At 41.7% G+C, this 19708-nt stretch overlaps 1 protein-coding gene across 1 annotated transcript in view; it reads left to right on the top strand.

The window, feature by feature from the left end:
- Positions 1 to 19708, top strand: part of ADAMTS12 (ADAM metallopeptidase with thrombospondin type 1 motif 12) — a gene marked incomplete at both ends in the record, with an annotated part of 344716 nt that overhangs the window by 304279 nt on the left and 20729 nt on the right. The window contains 3 exons of the mRNA XM_080703192.1: positions 231 to 1331; positions 8569 to 8721; positions 19027 to 19206. Of these exons, the coding sequence (XP_080559318.1) occupies positions 231 to 1331; positions 8569 to 8721; positions 19027 to 19206 (1434 nt within the window). The remainder of the gene's footprint in view (positions 1 to 230; positions 1332 to 8568; positions 8722 to 19026; positions 19207 to 19708) is intronic.

Genomic DNA, 19708 nt, shown 5'->3' with positions numbered 1-19708 from the left:
ACTTCCATTTGACTATATAGTTTATGTTCTCAGCTTGTGAAGAGTAAATGGTTGAGCCTGAGCCCACCTGGAGGTACATATTTTTACAGGAAACTAAAAGAGGTACAGAACCCAAATGCAGTGATCAAAGACAACACCAACACTAATGGGCTGTCCCAATCTACTGTAAACCCAACCATAAGAATGAAAACATCTTTTCCAACCAAACTAACAGTGTCTCTCTTTTACAGTGTTCTGTCTCCTGCGGCGGTGGAGTACGGATCCGCAGTGTCACATGTGCCAAGAACCATGATGAGCCTTGTGACAAGACAAAGAAACCCAACAGCCGAGCTCTGTGTGGCCTCCAGCAATGCCCATCTAGCCGGAGAGTCCTGAAACCCAACAGAGGCACAATGTCTGGTGGGAAGAATCTACCAACATCTGAGCAAGATCCCTTACAGCCCATTCCTCCACCTACACCCAGGTCCCCTCTGCTTACGACACCCATGATGCCTGAATCTATGAGCATGAGTGCTCCAGCAATCACCAGCCCTAGCCCCACCACAGCCTACAAAAAGGGAGACCTGGATGGGAAACAGTGGCACAATAGTTCAATCCGAACCGGACTCATTTCCACTTCCCAGCCCAGCCTCACTTTGTGGACTTTGAGTATCCAGCCCAATGATGAGAATGTTTCCAATTCAGATACTGGTCCTACCTTGGAAGAAGAATTTTTAGCTACAACAACGAGTGGTTCTGACTTGTCATCTTCCAGCAATGCTGTGACGTGGCAGATAACGCCTTTCTACAGTACCTTGACCAAAGACCCAGAAATGGAGTTTCACAGTGGCTCAGGAGAAGACAGTGAAGAGCCTGAGAACAAAGATAAAAGCAATTCTGTCATATGGAGTAAGATTGGAGTGCCGGGAAATAATGCTCCAATGGAAAAAAGCCCAGAATTGCCACTTGGACCTCCACCCATGCCTTATCTTGGGGAGGAATCCTTGTGGCCTCCCATCAGCACAGTGATGGAGGGACCACTACCTAGCCCAAAACCAAGTACCCTTAAAAATGAGACAGCAAGAGCTGAGGAGATGGTCACTGAAAAACCGAGTAACACGCCACTCCCTCTTGGAGGTGACCACCAGCTGACACCCTCAGAAAAGCCGGTAAACCAGAACCACTTGGAACCTTCAAGCACCAAGAACCTAACAGAAGGTTCTGAGCCAGTTCTGACGGAGGAAGATGCATCTAGTCTGATTGCCGAAGGCTTTTTGCTAAATGCTTCCAACTACAAGCAGCTTGGGAAGGATCACACTCCCGCATATTGGGTTGTTGGAAACTGGAGTGAGGTAAGAGATTCAATTTCCCAGGCCTGATTATACATGAAAAAGAACTGGGAGTGTTGAATTCTTTTGCAAACTCTAAAAGGATTTTGCATTAAAATGTAGCCTAATAAGCCCAGCATAGTGGTGCACTCTTGTAATCCCAATACTTGGGAGGCTGAAACAGGAGAATCACAGGTTCGAAGCCAGCCTCAGCAGCTTAGTGAGGCTGTCAGCAACTTAGTGAGACTCTGTTTCCAAATAAAAACTATAAAATAGGTTTGGAGGTATAGCTCAGAGTTAGAAGCCCCTGGTTTCCAATGCCAGTACCACACACAAAAAATGTAGCCTGATGTGGAAAAAATTGAAGCAATCAGGTCTATGGTAACTACTGAAATGGAAAGGGAAAGGAAGTCTGTGTGTGTGTGTGTGTGTGTGTGTGTGTGTGTGTGTGTGTGTGTAGACATGCACACACATGTATGTACATATGAAAAGAGAGCATATGTGACAAGATACAATGAATTCTGAATTAATTCAGGAGATCTGGATCAGTCAGCAATATGATCATGTAAAATTCAGTCATCTTTCAGTGCCTGCTTAGTGTAGATCATGTCTCCACCAACTATAAACTACCAGGATCCTGTAATGAGGGACAATTATAAGATCATAACTTGGAATTACAATCAGAAAGCTAATGCTGAGATTTGGGTTAAACCTGTAAAGTAGTCCCAATTGGATTGGAAATTTAAGTCAAGACTCTTTAACACAACTCTATAGCTCGTGTTATAAATGAGTGCTTACTTTTAAAAACTTACCTCAGCTCCTGGAAAGAGCTAGAATATTAAAAAGAAGGAAACATACATGATAACAAAGCACTGGCTCCTATGTTTAGGCTTCAGAAATTAAGCTAGATATTGCTCTCTCCATTTCTCAAACTATTGACATCTCTTGAAGCACCAAAAACATTTTTTACCTATTTGAAGAATTTGAGTTTATTTTATTTATTTATTTTATTTTATTTTATTTTATTTGCAATACTGCAGATGGAACCCAGGGGCATTCTACCTCAAAGCTACACCCCCAGTGCTTTTTTTTTTTAATTTTTTTATTTTGAAACAGGGTCTCACTGAGTTGCAAAGGGCCTCACTAAGACGCTTAGGCTGTCTGCGATCCTCCTGTCTCAGCCTCCCAAATGCTGAGATTACAAGAATGTGCCACGAGGCCCGGCACCTATTTGAATTTTGAATGTACAGTATACAAACTTGTTAAAATAATGTGACATTGTGTACAAAAAAAAAAAACCCCAGAGCTTTTTGAGGGTAAAGTTAGCTCTGCAGTGGACACTTTTCTCTCAGCACTTGGTGGGCAGGGAAGGGCAGAGCTCAGCCTACAGCGCTCCCTCAGGTTTCTATTTGAGCTGGAGTCGAGAGAGAACAAAATAAACTATAATTTTGCCCCCAAACTTCTCCATAGCTGGTGGATTCTATAATTAGAAGCACGAGAAAGCAGTGTCTCCATTGTAATCATCTCAGCAGGGAACATTCTTATTCTTCTTTTGTTTGTTTATTATATTTGCTTTCACTTTTTAAAGTTGTTTTATTTTGGTTTTTCTCATTATTTTTTATTTTTTCCATAATTTTATGTAGTTTAGTTAATTGGATTTTTTCTTGACATCTATTCTTTTTTCTTTTCCCTCCCTTTCTTTTTTTCTCCACTCATCTCCTGTCTCTCTTCCTTCTCACTTTTTTTCTTTCTTCCTATATAAATTAGTATTATGTACACTATCATTAGTGCCTAATTTTTCAGCAATTTTATATTATTATTCCCCCTTTCTTCTCTTTGGCAGGTAGAGTAATAAGTATTTGTAATATGTGTTTGTTCCATGTTCAATGGTGATATATGACTTGCTCTTTGTGTGTGTGTGTGTGTGTGTGTGTGTGTGTGTGTGTGTGTGTGTGGTACTAGGGATGGAACCCAGAGGCATTCTACCTTTGAGCTATACCCCCAGCCCTATTTTTTATTTTTTTTATTTAGAAACAGGGTCTCATTGAGTTGCAAAGAGCCTCACTAAGTAGCTGAGGCTGTCCTCAAACCTCAGTCCTCCCATCTCAGCCTCTCAAATGCTGGATTACAAGTATGTGCCACCACACCCAGCTTATGATTCGCTCTTAAGTTAGTGCTATCACTGGTGGTTATTCTGCCCTCTCAGAGTGAGACTACTCACCCAACCTAGTACTTTGACAATGTTGAGTGACTACTTTGATGTGGAGACACACACCCCACCCAGGACACATCACAAACAGAAAGCTTCTCACTGAAAGACCTTCCTGAAATCGTAGGAGAGAAGAAGTCCATCCCAACAGATGTGCAAACTTCAACCTAGAAACACAGGAAACGTAGGAAATAAGCCAACAAGATGCCTCTAAAAGTTCATATCTCCCCAGTAACTGAGTCCATCGATATCAAAGTGGGTGAAATACTGGGCAAAATTTCAAAAATTTGATTATTAAAATGATTAATGTGCTCAAAGAAGATGTACAGAAGCAAGTGAATGAATTAAGGAATACAACACAGTACATAAATGAGAACTGAATAAAGTGAGAGACTGAAAAAGAACCGAACAGAAATCATGGAAATGAAAAGCTCAATCGGTCAAATAAAAAACTCAGTTCAATGCTTCACCAACTAGATCAGGCAGAAGACAGAATTTCAGGGCTCAAAGACCAGGTGAATAAACTAGAACATTCAGAGAGTAAGAAAGAAAAGAATAAGAAACTATGAACAGAATATACAAGAACTCTAGAATATTAAAAGATACAACTTAAAACGCATAGCTCTTGAGAAAGAAATCAAATATAGGAAAATGGTATAGAAAACCTATCCAGCGAAATAATAGTAGAAAATCTCCAAAATAATGGGAGTGAGATTATCTACATTCAAAGTCCCAAATAGACATGGCCAGAAAAAAACCTGTGACATACTATAGTTAAAATGCCAAAAATTCAGAGCAAAGAAAGATTTTTGTTTGTTTATTGCTGAAGCTGTTTCTTTGGGGTTGTTTATCTCTATAATGGGTCAGTCACCTCTCATCCACATCTCAGAAGCCTCAGAATCACCATTGATATCAACCTGCCCTTGTTCTACCAAAAAAAACCAACAACAATAGTTTAGTGTTATAAAGCTATTATAAAGCATGTTAACTTCCATTTTATACTTCAACAAATCCAAACTTCGATTTTCTTTAAATCTCTGCCTCTCCCAGGCCAGTGCCTCTATTCACACTCATTTCTCCACTTGGAATGTCTTCTCCTCCTCCTCTGTCCTTTTCTTCCCTCTTCATCCTGACTAGTCTTCAGGATCAAATCATAAGTTTCCTCTTTCATGAGGTTTTTATAATCCCAAATCCAGAAACTTTTTTTGTAAGTTCCTCAGGATTTGATCTGAACTCTCTCTTAGGGTTTCCTTCTCGTTTCTATTCTATGCCCCCCATTAGAAATAACACATTTCTTTTACTAATTGTCATTTCAAAAGTTGTCAGGCATGGTGGCCCACACTCATAATTCCAGTACTTGGGAGACTGAGACAGGAGGATCAGAGGTTCACAGCCAGCCTCAGCTACTTAGTGAAGCCCTCTACAACTCAGTGAGACCCTGTTTCAAAATAAGGAATAAAAAAGAGGCCTAGGGGTGTAGCTCGGAGGTAGAATGCCCCTGGGTTCGATCCCCTGTACCCCCCTCACATACATACACACACATGTACAAGCTAAGTAATTGATGCAAAGGCCAAGCTAATACTTTACATGGGTATAAAGCTTGAAACTGGGCTTTCTAGATTTGAGTCCTGGCTCACTTCCCAACTGTACATCCTTACTCTCCCTCAGTTTCCTCAAATGTAAAATCAAGATGATGATAGTGCCCTGACTCATAAGATCATTGTAAGAGGAACAACTCTTTGTCAGGTATTCAAGAGCTCGTCAGGCATCAGAGAAGCAACGGGGCAGTGTTTGCTTCAACCTGTACTTACCAAGCAGAACACCTAGGTGGTGTGCTGTGCAGTGTGCGTGGGTACAGCTCTTATTTTAACTCACCTCTCATTGGAGCTTCCTCCTCGTTCTGTCGGTCCCTTGGACCAGTCAGTCACACGTGGGCTATGCACTTGTGCAAGGCAGAAGTGACAGCATGATTTTCCATGGCCTTTCAGAGCAGTTTTCTCATGAGGCTGACGTGACTTTCAGCATCAGTTCCAGTTTTGAACACCGCACACCTGCTCCTTGACCTCCTCTATCAGTTACTCAGGGATCACTAGTTATTACAAAATGATTCTGGGGGAAAAAATGGTGTTGTCCTTCAACTTCTGCGAGTTCCTTTTCTTTTCTCATCTCCTACTCCCAATTTGAAACTAATGCAATAAAAGTAGAAATCTCATTGACAGAGTCCCATTTCATTTTACTACATTTTATGGCTTCTTCTCAGCCTTCTTACATTTGGACTGTTGATTGCTGCCTAAATAAAAACTGCTGAAGAGAATTAAATAAATGTCTATTTATGAATGAAACTAAATTCAGAGCTCCAGAAATAATGTGCATTTATTAGCAATTATAAATATGCAACAAAGAACTATAGCCACCACTTGAGTTTAACAGGATCCTTGCTAGGCTGGGGATTTGATCGCATTAGTAACTTTCCTGGATTTGGCCAAGTGTCATTTTTTTTTTCACTCCATATCATAATATGAAATTAATAGCAGACTGTCTCTTGACCTTAAGTGTGACCCTTAAACTCCATTGGACCCCAATTGCTGAATAGTGGGACTTATGATCCTGACTTTACAGGTATGTGATGTTTAATAGGTAACAATTGTGGAACTACAAGGCAGTATGCATGAATGTCCTTTAGTCCTCAGGACAACTCAACAAGGGTGGTCCTATTGTTCTCACCAGTTTCACAGGCTTGGGGCAGTTGGGAAACTGAAAGACCACAGATAACTGCAGAACGTATTTGCACCTCAGCTGGTCAAGTCTGGTGATTTCAGCTTGTCTTGTCAGGCACCTGCCGCAGGGTCAGCTGAAGGCTGGCTGGTCCCAATGGTCTCAACGGAGTCGCCTGGCTCTGTTTCACATGACCTTTCATTTTTCAGTGGGGCACCCACATTTATTCTCATGGCTAAGGCAGGGTTCCAAAAGCAAGAATGGAAGGCAGGACCTTTTAAGAACTAGCACACTATCACCCACTGCAGTCTGTTGGCCAAAGCAAGTGACAAAAATACCCCTAATCCAAGTTCTGAGAAAATAGATCCCATCTCTTGATGAGAAAAGATGAGAAGTCCATTTGCAAAGAGCCTGGGTAAAAGGAGGTGTGAACAATGGGGGCCATCAGTGCCTCAGTCCAGGGCCTGGTCAACGCACCTCGGCTATTATCATCTCAACTGCATAAATGCATAATATCATAAAAAGAAGAAAGTGCTGGGAACTTATGAAGGATACAAATCAAATCCTAAGGAATTTTAAAGAGAAGAGAGTGCCTCTGTAAGTGAGCCTTTGACAACATAATGACATAGCCTAATGCCTATTCTTTCCTTCTGTGATTCCACCTAATTTACCTACCTATATCTTGTGCTAATACAAGATATAACATATAAAATGTGCATCAAATAGAATGTGAGATTTATATGGAGGATGTCACGTGGTACAGGAAAACTGTACCTGTGTGAGATGTAGCCGTGGGTTCTTGTTCTTAGCCAGAACTTTTTTTTTTTTCTGTAAGCTTAAGCAATTTTATTATTACAAAGGCAGAAAGAAGGAACCGAAATTAGATTAAAGCCCTACACCCAAAGGGAGTAACTTGAAAATAAGTTACTAAAGTTTTTGGATATAGAACATCTTTAATAAGGAATTTTATCTTGGATCGTTGCTTAACCAATCATCTTTCTGACCTGACTAGATCCGCCCCTTCTCCAGGCAAGCATTTTGATGTGGGGATTCACTATCTTGCATTCTGTCTGACCAAAAGTCTTCTTCCTATAGATGTAAACTCAAATCTTTAAGACCTCAAACTGAGTTACTTCATAATCTTGAAGGTGTGGGCCCTCCCCCACATTCTAGCCTGTCTGCTAGAAGTTACTTGTCTTTAAAATGCAAAGGCCCTGGGCTACCTCGATTTTCTTGCTAATCACCCTTGGTGCCAGGAACTCTGCAGGGGTCCTTCCCTGTCTGAGTGCCTGCCTGCACCCAAGCTCTGACTTTCTAATACCAAAGCTATTTTCAAATACATGTTGAAGCCATTTCCCTATGTTGGCACAGAGAGTAATAAAGGTGCAGCCAAAAGAAACATAAGGCTGATTATGATTTATATAAAAGAAATTTTGAAAATGGAACTCTTTAAACTTATAACCCCTTTTTACATTAGCTCACAGCTGTGTTATGTGTGGAAGACATTATGGAAGAGAGTAAAAATGTATAATCTTGGAGGTGGCCCGAAGCCAAACCTGAGATATTTAAATTAATGAAAATACTTTGAGAGGAATGGGCTATCCAGATGGTGAGAGGTGACTGACCAATTCATCACCAGTGTATGGAGTGGTGACAATGTAATAGCTTTCAACCTCCAGGTGTGGTCTGGGAGCCAGCAGCAGCAACAGCACTTATTAGATAGGTAAGCTTATTAGACATCCATAATCCCTGTCTCACCCAGACCTACCAGATTCAGCAGAGTCCCAAGGTGCTTCCTGGAGACACCACTATACCAGACATCAGACTGGGTTAAAGAGGTAGAAAACCCCAACTTACTCCTTAGTCAAGCCAGCTCTGTAAACTTCATTTTTTTTTTTCATCTACACTACATTAATACCAGTCTACATCACAGCTTTATTATGAAAGGAATTAGATAATATCATTGCAATGTTAAAAAAGCATTTACTTGAAATGTGACTCTATGCTTGCAGCCCCTGAGGCATTCATGCCAGAATAACTTTTAAAAGAAAGCTATTTTCTTTACATTGTGTTTTTATCTCACAGATAAGTCAGGGATTCTCAACTCTGGTTGTTCGTTAAAATCATCTGGGAATTTTTTTTAAGACTAATCCCTGGGCCCTGCACCCAGAAATTTAGATTAATTTGTGTGGGTGGAGTTCCCTGTATTGGTATTGGTTAAAAGTTCTGTGGGTCATTTTAGCAGCTAGAACTGAGATACCAACACTCCAGGGTGCCAGTGGTGGGGGCGGGGTGAGGAAGCAGCCCTCAGCTCTGTCTTCTCTCATCCCATGGCAGTGCTCTACCACATGTGGGCTGGGGGCCTATTGGAGGAGTGTGGAGTGCAGCACCCAGAAGGATGCTGACTGTGCAGCCATTCAGAGGCCTGACCCTGCTAAGAGATGCCACCTCCGCCCATGTGCTGGCTGGAAAGTCGGAAACTGGAGCAAGGTAATCTGTGTCTTGGGGGAGGTGGCAGGGGGTGGGGTACTTATATGAGCACTTGCTAAAGTTGGTTCCCCTCCTCCTTTCTAGCATCCTACCTCCCTTCTCCCTCTTTTATTAAATGGTGCAGTAGTAAACCATAGGAATGGGTCCACTTCAATTACACCAAAGTCTTAGAACTGAAAAGTTTTTATTATCTCACTTTTTTTTTTTTACCTGCCTGTCTTTTTTCTCTTGCAAGGCAAAACATAATAAAAAAGACTAAATGTGTGTAATTAATTGCTTTGTCCAGCATGCAAGGCTACTTCTAAATTACTTTAATTTCACAATATAATGAATAATTACATATTATCACATAAATAATTAAATCGTGACTCAGCAGCATTTCACAAAACAAACAGTTTAATCTGCCAAGCTTAAAAATGAAAAGAACGCCAAGACATAAAAGATAATTTTGTCTCTTTTTAATATACTTTTAATTTTATCTTCCAAAGTATATTCCCAGGATTGAATTGTGATTTTATCGTCTTTGATAATGTAATTATGGTTATTCACTTAGGTGTGCTGTTTGCATGGTTTCTTATAAAGAAGGTGTGTTGGGTTTTCAGTTTAGTTAGTCTTGGTGCTTTGGGGCACTGGCCAAGCTCAATCTGCCCATCACCCTGGACCAAGGCTGAGCCAGCCTTTGAGGGACACACCGGGGCTACAGGACATTGGTTAGTGGTGGAATCAAGAACCCACTGGCAGGTAGGAAGAGCAGAGGTATGAGCTGTGTTCCTCTCTATGTGCTACACATACACAGCCCTATGATTCTCCATAGGTCTCTGTCCCCCTTCCAGGGAGACAGTGCCCTGAGACAGCTGAGACATGGGAAAAGAAAGAAAAAGAAAGAGCAGAAAGTTGGGGGAGGCTGGTGATCTTCTAGTGCTTAATCCTTCATCTAATAAAAAGTTCATGTCCCTAAGCAGGACTATTGATGTCTTATTGGATAGCTTGGCTCTCCTGGCACATTTACCCTCAGACTGCAGCATAGAATGTTACTGATCTGCCTTAGGACCCTCTCCCCACAGTAAAACTGTGATCTTTGGGATGAGAAGACAAATAGCACTGTTCCTTGAAAAAAAGTTCTGTTCATGCCTTTGACACCTGCCAACCTCCTTGTCCCTGTTACTATACCACAGTTTTCTTTTGAGAATGAGTAGAGGTTCTTTTTCCTTTTTCTTCCAACTCAGACTCGGGATCCAGCAAAGATTGAATGCTTAGCCCTAGATTATCTTCCACAATCAGAAAAATCTCAAGAAATGTTATATATCCTGACCTTGTCTAAGTCCTAAAGTTCCATTTTATCCTCACTGGAAATAATTATTTTCTTGGGTATTACATGGCTTATAAAAAGATCAGATGTGTTCTTTTACACACTTTGAAAAGGGCACCTCCAGCCTGATGATTTCTAGCTGGTGTAAAACCCTAAACGGGAGGCTAAAAAACTCATCTCTGGGGTCAGGCCTCCTAAGGAAATCCCTAGGTAGCTGGCACCTCTCTCCTCTCTCTTTCTTTCTCTCTTCACTAACCCCAGAAGGGTTGCCAATATATTGATTAACCACTGTAACACTCAAAGTGTTTTTGTAGGTGCTGTATTTACCATGTCATAGAATTCTGCCAGATTATGGTAAGTGCTCTATCTATAACCTAGTCTTCAAAAATCAGTCCATTTCAACCAGTAAAGATGTCACCTCTATCAGGGTAATCATAAACCTTATGTCAAGACATTATTTGAGTACTGATAATCAGTTTCACTGTTGTTTTTTCTGACTACTATTATGGGTATTATACTCTTTCCTTTAGAATAGTAATTTAGATTTTATCTAAAATCTGGATGATTAAGTGAACTCCTATTTGAGTATCACATTACTAACCAGTCTCTATGAAGGTCTAAAATACATGCTGGGATAGATGTAAGAGCCTTCTTTTCTGTCACTAATCCTGTCAGCCCTTTTAAGATCCCTTAGAGAAAGCTCCACATACTAGAGTAGAAAAATTGATCTTTTCTTTTACCTTTAAAGATACAGAGTTTTGATTCTGCTGATGTTTTATCTTTTAATGAGTACTCCTTTAGAAATAAGAATCCTAGTTTTACCTTGAATCTTCTGCATGTTTCTACCAATCTCTACCCCAGAGTCAGACCCTTTAATTCTCATAGGACCATAGGCCATGTTGCAGCCTCATGTGAACCCACAGGTAACCTACCTGAGCCCTCCAGGTACTCACCAGAAACTCCCCACCACGGTTATACTGTTTGGATTGAAGTTGTTCTACTGGTGTCTCTCCCTAATGCAACTCTTCTCCTGAGTAAGAGTAGAGTATAAGAATAAGTAGAGTAGAGAATAAGGCACACATTCAGATCTCCACCATTCCAGTGCCTAGAAGCAGTTTATCAAAGTACATTGTTTCCTCTCCATGCATTAATCTGCCTGAAACAGAGTCAATGTAGTAGTCCTACATCTTTGCCCCAGAAAAGGATTTGGGAAAACATAGATGTGCAGAAGTAAATTCTAGAGTCAATGATAGGCTTGGAGTCAGACACAGTCAGTTGGAATCTCACTCCATCTCTATTTAGCATTGACACTGATTCATTCATCCAACCTCTGAGGAGCCTTACCTTTCTCACCTCTGAAATGAATTAGATTGCTTCTACTCACCTTGTAGAGTTTTAATAGAGATCAAAAGGGTGTCTTAGATTTCTGTCACTACAATAAATTTCTGAGATAATCAACTCATAAAGAGAAAAGGCTTATTTTGGCTCATAATTTTTTTTCTTGCGGTACTGAAGATGAAGCCCAGGGGCATTCTACCTCTGAACAACACCCCCCCCAACTCTATTTTTTATTCTTTATTTTGAAACAGCGTCTCACTGAATGGCAAAGAGCTTCACTAAGTATCTGAGGCTGTCTGAAAACTGTGATCCTCCTGTCTCAGCCTCCCGAACGCTGGGATTACAGGTGTGCACCACCACACCTGGCTCTTGGCTCACAGTTTTAAGTGTCAGTTTATGACCAGTTGTCCCCCTTGCTTTGGTCCCATGGCAACGCATCATGATAGCGAGCATGTGCTGGAGCAAAGCTGCTCACCTCATGACTGGGGAGCAGGAAACAGAGGAGGGAACAAGGATCCCACAGTACTCTTCAAGGCATGCCCTAGTAACCAAAACGTCTCCCACTAGGCCCCACCTCTTAAAGTGTTTACACCTTCCAATAACACCAAGCTGAGGAAAAAGCCTTTAACACACATGAGACTTTGGGGGACATTGCAGTTTCAAACATATAACCGTGTGCAAAACAACTTTGTTAGCCGGGCGTGGTGGCGCACGCTTGTAATCCCCGCGCTTGGGAGGCAGAGACAGGAGGATAGCGCAGGTTCGAAGCCAGCCGCGCGTGCTGGCTTAGGAGACCCTGTTTCCAAATAAAAATGTAAAAATAGGTCTGGGAGTGTAGCCCGGAGGTAGAAGGGCTTCCCGGAACCCCAGTACCACCAAAAAAAAAAAAAAAAAAAAAAAAAAAACAACTTTGTTAAAGGTAAGAAAGTGGATACTTTCCCTAATATGCAAAAGCTAAGGTTAAATGAGTCATAGGAGGAACTCTAGATAAAAAGGAGATCTTATAGAGAGGCAAATAAGACAACCTAACTGAGGGGAAGGAAGAGGGGAAGAAGGAAACTCTCTAAAGCACATGATATAATTAAACATATTGAAGTCAACTACTAGGCCAAGCATGGGAAGGAGGGGTGGGGAGGGGATGGGGTATGGGCTATCTGGGTGATGTGTGCATGTATGTCTACAAAAGTTTTTTTTTTTTTTTTTACCACATTATGATGTATGAATCCAATGCACCAATAAAAAGTTTTAAAATAAAAGCATGTTCAAGCAAAGCCCTGAGCAAGCTTTGAAATCTCATTGAAGTTTAGAGCTGGGTTTTAGGTATTCCTTAACCTCCGGCTTCCTGGACCAGGGGCAAGAGGCTGGTGGACAGGTAATAGTGGAGTAAATTGTATCAGTGAAGTGCTATCCAGAGAAGGTGTTCACTCCCTACTACTAAGCAAATGAGGTGCTCAAAGTGCTTCTGAACTTTGGAAGATTTGAGCTGTGTGTTGATGCCAGTACTCACCAAGTACCACCATGTGCCTACCATTGTACAGAAGCTCTAGATAAACAATTTCATTATTACTCCAGTATGGGACTATATAATTCCCACTGAGGAAACTAATTCTTGAAATGCTTAAATGAAGATCACACATTTAATTATGAAGCTCATACTGCAAGATCTCAGTTCTAAGAAACTTTCAACTGGGAGATGTGTTATTTCTTTAATTACAGCTTTTCAGAAAGAAGAAAACACAACACAATAAATATATACATCAGTTATATGACACATGCCAATTTCAGAGCAATAAAATGTGAATGTGAGTAAAAAGTAATTCTCATGATGAAAGAAATTAAGTGACAACAATGAGCTTGAAAACTCCCAAGGTGGGTTTGACACCAACCCTATTCATCATCCACAGCTCCACAGACTTCCTGACTGAACATTTGGTGTGTTCCTTCTGAAGGTTTGCAAACTGCCGATTTGACAGCCCCTTACTATCTTTCTAGAACAAGCATGCCCTTTTCATACTGAAGTCTAACAGATACTGTCTATTCCCAAAATGAATCAGAAAGATTTTCACAATTTTTGTAGAATTATCTGTCTTCCCACACAGGCAATATTGTAATTTTATTTTGGTAATAGTAGATTTTATTACCCAATAGCTTTTCTGGAAAACAAGAGGAAATGACAGCCTTTCCCTTTAGCTGAATCTCATATATGCTATCTAGTCTGTCTTATTCTGATTCATGTCTCCATGTTTATTGAGTCTGCAAATTGCCTATGGCAGTGCTTCATTTTACAAATGAATAAAATTGGAAGACCTGAATTTTTATGAATGAATAAAATTGGGAGAGAGCCTTTGTCTTGATAGATACAGATAGGACCCCAATTCCATATATAGCCTATTCTTAGAAACCTATATTAAGATCTAATGTGAAAAAGTCAAAACACATTTTTATAGGGCAGCTTCTGTCCCCAGCAGTCAAAACTTGAGTAGCAAGAAAGTGGATCATACACTAAAGGTCCCTGAATTTATTTTATCCTTAATATACGTTCTTGTATTATACCAAATCATCACTCTCTGACACCTCTGGGTATTTTATTTTATTTTTTTTTTTTTATTTTATTTTTTGTGGTATTTGGGATTGAACTCAGGAGTATTCTACCTTCAAGCTCCAACCGCAGCCCAATTATTTTTATATTGAAACAGGGTCTCACTAAGTTGCAGAGAGCTTCACTAAGTAGCTGAGGCTGACCAGAAACCTGGATCCTCCTTTCTCAGCCTCCCGAGTACTGGGATTACAAGCATGTGCCACCATGCCCAATTCCTCTGGGCATTTTAGATTATGGGATTTCCTTAAAAAAAAAATGGTTATGGCAATTGACTGGAGGCTTTCTGGACCACAGGTAGCATGACTCCAAGACCACTGATGTCTAGATCCCAAGGCTGTGATAGCCCGTGTTCACCTCTCCTTGCCCATCCCTGCCATCTGCAGTCATATGTGGACCAACTTGTTGTTCCAGTACCAGCCATGTTCCTTTGCAGCACCGTGCCTCTGTGCATGCCGTTCTCTCCACTTTGAATGCCTCCACACTATTTTGCCAGCCAGGTCAACATTCCTCTTCCTATGAGTGTCAGCCTGAGCTTTGACCCCTTTATTCAAGCTTTTCTTAACTTCATCAGGTGAAATTGGCCACTTCCTCTTGTCTAACAAGACTAGGAGGAAGTTGAACATATCATCTTTATTACTTCCACTTATTTATGTGACTTCCCTGCCCAAGATTGCCAGCCACTCACAGGAAAGGTACAGGCACTGAAACAGCAAGTGGTTAATAATGGGGGAAAGGGAAGTGGTGGGGGAGAAGGGCAAGTCAACAGATGAAGGTTGGTGCTCTTCAACTCAGGATATTTGAAATGTGTTATTTGATTTTAGGATCTCACGAATATGTTTAGCTGAAAAGAGTAGAAAGAATTTTTTTTTCTGTATGCTAGCTATGTATTTGACATGTAACTTTGAGAGCAAGAAGATATCTTGAATTCAAAATAGAATTCAAATCCAGTGATGCCATGTATTTCTGACCTTCCAGGATATAGGAACAGTTTAGTCTTCTAGTCTTTTAATACCAGTGCAGAAATAGTGACTTAGAAAAGTGATTAATCCACAGTCACGCAGCCACATGGTGCCCAGCTCATATTGAATGCCATCCCGCCCCCTGACCCTGTGTTTATTAAGGTCACTATAAGTATCTAAAGACTCTGGGCAAGTCCAATGTGGAAAGTATATCAGGATGACTTTATAAATCAAAAAGATCCCTAGAAAGAAAAGGCCGGGGTTTCATTTCATATCTGCCATGGCTCCTCCTGTAAGCTAATGGTATTTTCCTTCTAACTCAGTTTGATTTGTAAATCATACCCATTAAACAAACTGATCCCGCAACCGGAAAACTGCCAGGCCTGTTTGGTTCCACAGGTCCTTCTGTCCCCGTTAGCCTAGTCTTCAGTCTGGATCACAGGCTCCAGGGTAGGAAAATGGGAACACAAATGATCCTCCAGAGCAAGAAGAAAATGAATGTAACAATTGATATTCAGCACCAAACAGCAGCACAGCATTCAGAATGGAGCGATTCAGTGTGCCGCCCCTTCCCACTTGCCAGCTGATCAGAGGCCCATTGAAAAATGAATTGGAAAGCCATAGCCTCAGTAAGCATCTCCCCTTGCAACTGACTTTAACATATTAGTGCATTTCATTTCCCGCTGAATATGAATGTGCTCTTGACAATAGAAGAATGCTAATGTGAAAATTAATTTAGGAACAGCAGGGGAAAAACAATTTATACTTAGGTCTTTTAAAATTCTCTTTTCCTAATAAAGAGCCCTTTTGTTTTAATCATAGACTACAAACCTGGTTTTTTAGATAAATGGCTGTCTTATACAGATATTATTGTCATGTGCTCTCTTTTGGTCTATAGCTAACTTTAAATTGACAGCTACTTTTTTTTTTTTTTTTACTTTATGTGCTTATTGCATGGCAGGAGAATGAAGGAGTAGAAGTTTTTTTGTTGTTGTTTGTTTGTTTGTTTGTTTGTTTGTTTGTTTGGAGGAGGGCTGTTTGTTTATTTTGTCCTGGGAATTGAACCCAAGATCATTCTACATTCAAGCTACACACTTGGCTCTTTTATTTTTTTATTTTTTATTTTTTATTTTTTTGCAGGTCTGGGGATGGAACCCAGGGGCATATAACCTCCAAGCTACAGCCCCTGCCCTATTTTTTATTCTTTATTTTGAAACCAGGTGCCACTGAGTTGCAGAGGGCCTCACTAAGTAGCTGTGGCTGTCTGCGAACCGCAATCCTCCAGTCTCAGCCTCCCAAATGCTGTGATTACAAGTGTGCGCCACCACACCCGGCTCTTTTATTTATTTTTTTGAACAGAAATTGCTGCAGGTCTTACCAAGCTCCTGAGGCTTAGCCTTAAACCTGGGATCCTCATTTCTCAGCCTCCCAAGTACAGGGATATCAGGTGCTTGCCACCATACCTGTCTGGGAATGAAATTTTTAATTTGTATTGGGGGGAGCTGTCTAGCAAGTGCCAATTATTTCCATGGGTCAGAGGTCTTGATTTATGGAAGCATTAGAGCATATACCTCTCCCTTTGTCACATGGGCCCATGTTTTCCTATGCTACAGACCAAGAGCAGAAAAAGGGGAGCAGTAAGTTCTTAGAATTTTCTTCCCTCAACCACAACTCTCCATTCATGACCCTTTCACCATCCCCTTCCAAAGGAGGAGCATAATCTCTCACCATACAGAGAGGAGAGCAGAGAAAAGCATACTCTCAGCAACAGATGCCCTTTCTTGATGCAGTCTCAGCCAACTATCAATGAGATAACTGATGGAAAGATTGGGAGAGTAAAGAATGATGATCCTCATCCTGTGGTAACCAGGATATCGTTACTTGTTAGGTCCCTGGAAGCCCTCCCAGGCACATTTTCTCAGAACTCCTTTTATGGTTCAATAATCCATATTGGCTGGCTACACTGGCCTGGCGCAATGCTAGATCTCATGATACAATGTCAACTAGGGCAGCTAGGGTTCTGTCTCCATGGCAGTGACCATCTAATAGGAAGGTTGCACTACATAAATGAGTTGTCCTACCAGGAGTGATGGCACACGCTTGTAATCCCAGAACTTGGGAAGCTGAGACAGGAGGATCGCAGTTCACAGACAGCCTCAGCTACTTAGCGAGGCCCTTCAAAACTTAATGAGACCCTGTTTCAAAATAAAGAACAAAAAATAGGGCTGGGGGTGTAGCTCAAAGGTAGAATGTTCCTAGGTTTAATTCCCAGTAGCCCCCCCAAAAAAACCAAATAAGTAAATGAGTTGTCCTGCCTTTCAAGTCCCCATGATGGAAATGAGATCAAAGTAACAAGAGAAAGTGCCTCTTTTAGACAAAGTATTTGAGGAAGACCTCTCTTACAGGGTACCTCATTTAAGCTGAGGCCTAAAGAAAGAACAGTAGTTGCAGGTCTTGTAGAGAATGGAGAAAGGAAGATTCAGGACACAAGGACCACAGGGCATATTCTCAACCCAAGGAGAATCTGGGTTGAGCATGTTCAGGGATGAGCCTCCATCCTCCTTCCTCAGGCCCCAAATGAGTGAGGCACTAAAATTCTAAACACACCAAGTCCTGATTGTAGGCAACATAGGTCCATCAGTGTTTATCCTAGTCAGTGTTAATCATGTGGAGGGTGGCATTTCCCTGAGACAGGGCAGGTTTCAGGGGCCTCTGGACAGAGCTGGGGCTGCGGGAAGAGGGGAGTCCCATAAAGCCTGTTCAGTAGTTTTCCACAGGGGGGTACAGAGAAGATTCTCAATGATGGAGGCAAGAGATGACAGCCATTGGAGGAGAGATGACAGTGGGGACAGGGGCAGGGCATGCTCACTCCCCGTGAGTCAAACCGATGAGCAGCTGTTCAGTTTATCTCCCTAATAAAGGGCCTTCCCAAAAGATGTACTCTCAGTTCTGTGTTCAGAGGCATGGAGAAACCCTGATTGTAGTAAAAAATCTGAGGGAGAGAAAGAGGTGGCCTGTCAGTCAGCTTTCTCTGTATGGGTCCAGATGACCCATCCCAGGAAGCTAAATGAAGAGAAGCTTTACCTGAAATGAAGAGAAATGTGCCGCGGGAATGGCCACCCATTGAGACAAATGGTACCAGCAGGCACCCCCTTGACCCAGTGTCTGGAATCTTGCAACAGCCTGTGAGGTAGCAGTTATGTTTTATCTCAGTTGAAGATGTGACTCCTAAAGCTGAGAGCATCTCTACAACTTATTCAAGAACTTGCAATTAGTGAGTAACGAAACTGGAATTCTCACCCTGTCCTGTAGGGCATCCGAACCCTCACACTTCCACACAAGTATTTTCTGACCCTGGTAACCCAGACTGAAGGAGTTGCTTGTGTGATTCTCTATATATGACCTTTAAAGGAGAACTGAGCTCCCCTCAGCTAGTCCCAATCTCTCTACAAGACTGGAAGCCTGAAGCCAATATGGCAGAAGAAATGGAAGCCGGATGCCAAGGACTCAGGTGCCGGGGTCCAGCCCTAGCAGAGTCGGGGTTCGTGTGTTGATGAGGGGAAAAACCTAGGCTGATGAGAGAAGATGCCACACGATTCAGATTCAATCTTCTCTGTTTTATTCAGGATTTGTTACAACTTTTATACTTTTTTTGTTGGCAGAAAAGCAAGTGCATAATCATGCAAGCAGAATCTTCAAGGACAGGAAATGTTATTATTTACATACATCAGGGCGGGGTGTCAGACATTTAATTAGTCATAGTATGCTTTGTCTCACTTCATAAAGCTGACTCAAACCTAATCTGGTACAGTGGCTCAAACTAAGGTCAGTTTGAACTTAATATTTGGCCCAATAACTTTATCCTTGGGCTTTTCTGTCACAAGCCGCTGCCCATCAGTTTTAGTCATAATGTTTATACATAAAATTCCAATTATACATATTAATCCAAATAATCCTAAAATAATTTTATGAAAGAAAGGAATGCTAGACATACTTCATGGGAGAACTACACCATTGAGGATCCCCTGATCGAGCTTTCTCAAGATCTACATGAAATTGCTGTGGCACTCAGGTACCCTTTGCTTTTGCTCTCCCTACAGTGTTCCCGAAACTGCAGTGGAGGCTTCAAGATCCGTGAGATTCAGTGTGTGGATAGCTGGGACCACGACCGGAGCCTGAGGCCCTTCCACTGCCAGGTCCTGGCTGGCATTCCTCCCCCACAGAGCATGAGCTGCAACCCCGAGCCCTGTGAGGAGTGGCAGGTGGAGCCCTGGGGGCAGGTATGGGCCCTGGGAAGGGGCATAAGATCATTCACAAGCTGGTGGACTGTGAATCTGTCTTTCCCATGAGTCTAGAAGTTGGGGAAGGCCCTAACTACACCATGCCAGTGACTGGCCTCCATTTGGTGACCCCAGCAAGGAAACCGAGCAGGTCAGACACCTACAGGAGCTGAAAGAGTTCTGCTGAGAAAATGATACAGTGTGGTTTCAACCATGACAGTGCCGTGTTTTTTACAATCTGGTCTCTCAGTGGATATACTAGTTGACCAGGGTCCCTGCTGGGGAAATTAACACAATGGAATGATTTGAACAAAGACAACTTTGATGAGAGCCATTTATAACAGAGCCTTACAAGCCTGTCTGAGGCTCATGAAGTCAGGCTGGGGGTAATAGATCTTTTCCACATAGTATAATTTTAGTTCCACCTCTTGGGTCATTGTTTACACAAATTAAAAAGAAATGGGGTGTGTGTGTGTGTGTGTGTGTGTGTGTGTGTGTGTGT

The sequence above is a fragment of the Muscardinus avellanarius genome, assembly GCF_963383645.1.
Source record: "Muscardinus avellanarius genome assembly, chromosome: 1".
NCBI lineage: Eukaryota > Metazoa > Chordata > Mammalia > Rodentia > Gliridae > Muscardinus > Muscardinus avellanarius.
This window is presented reverse-complemented; position numbering and strand designations above follow the sequence as displayed.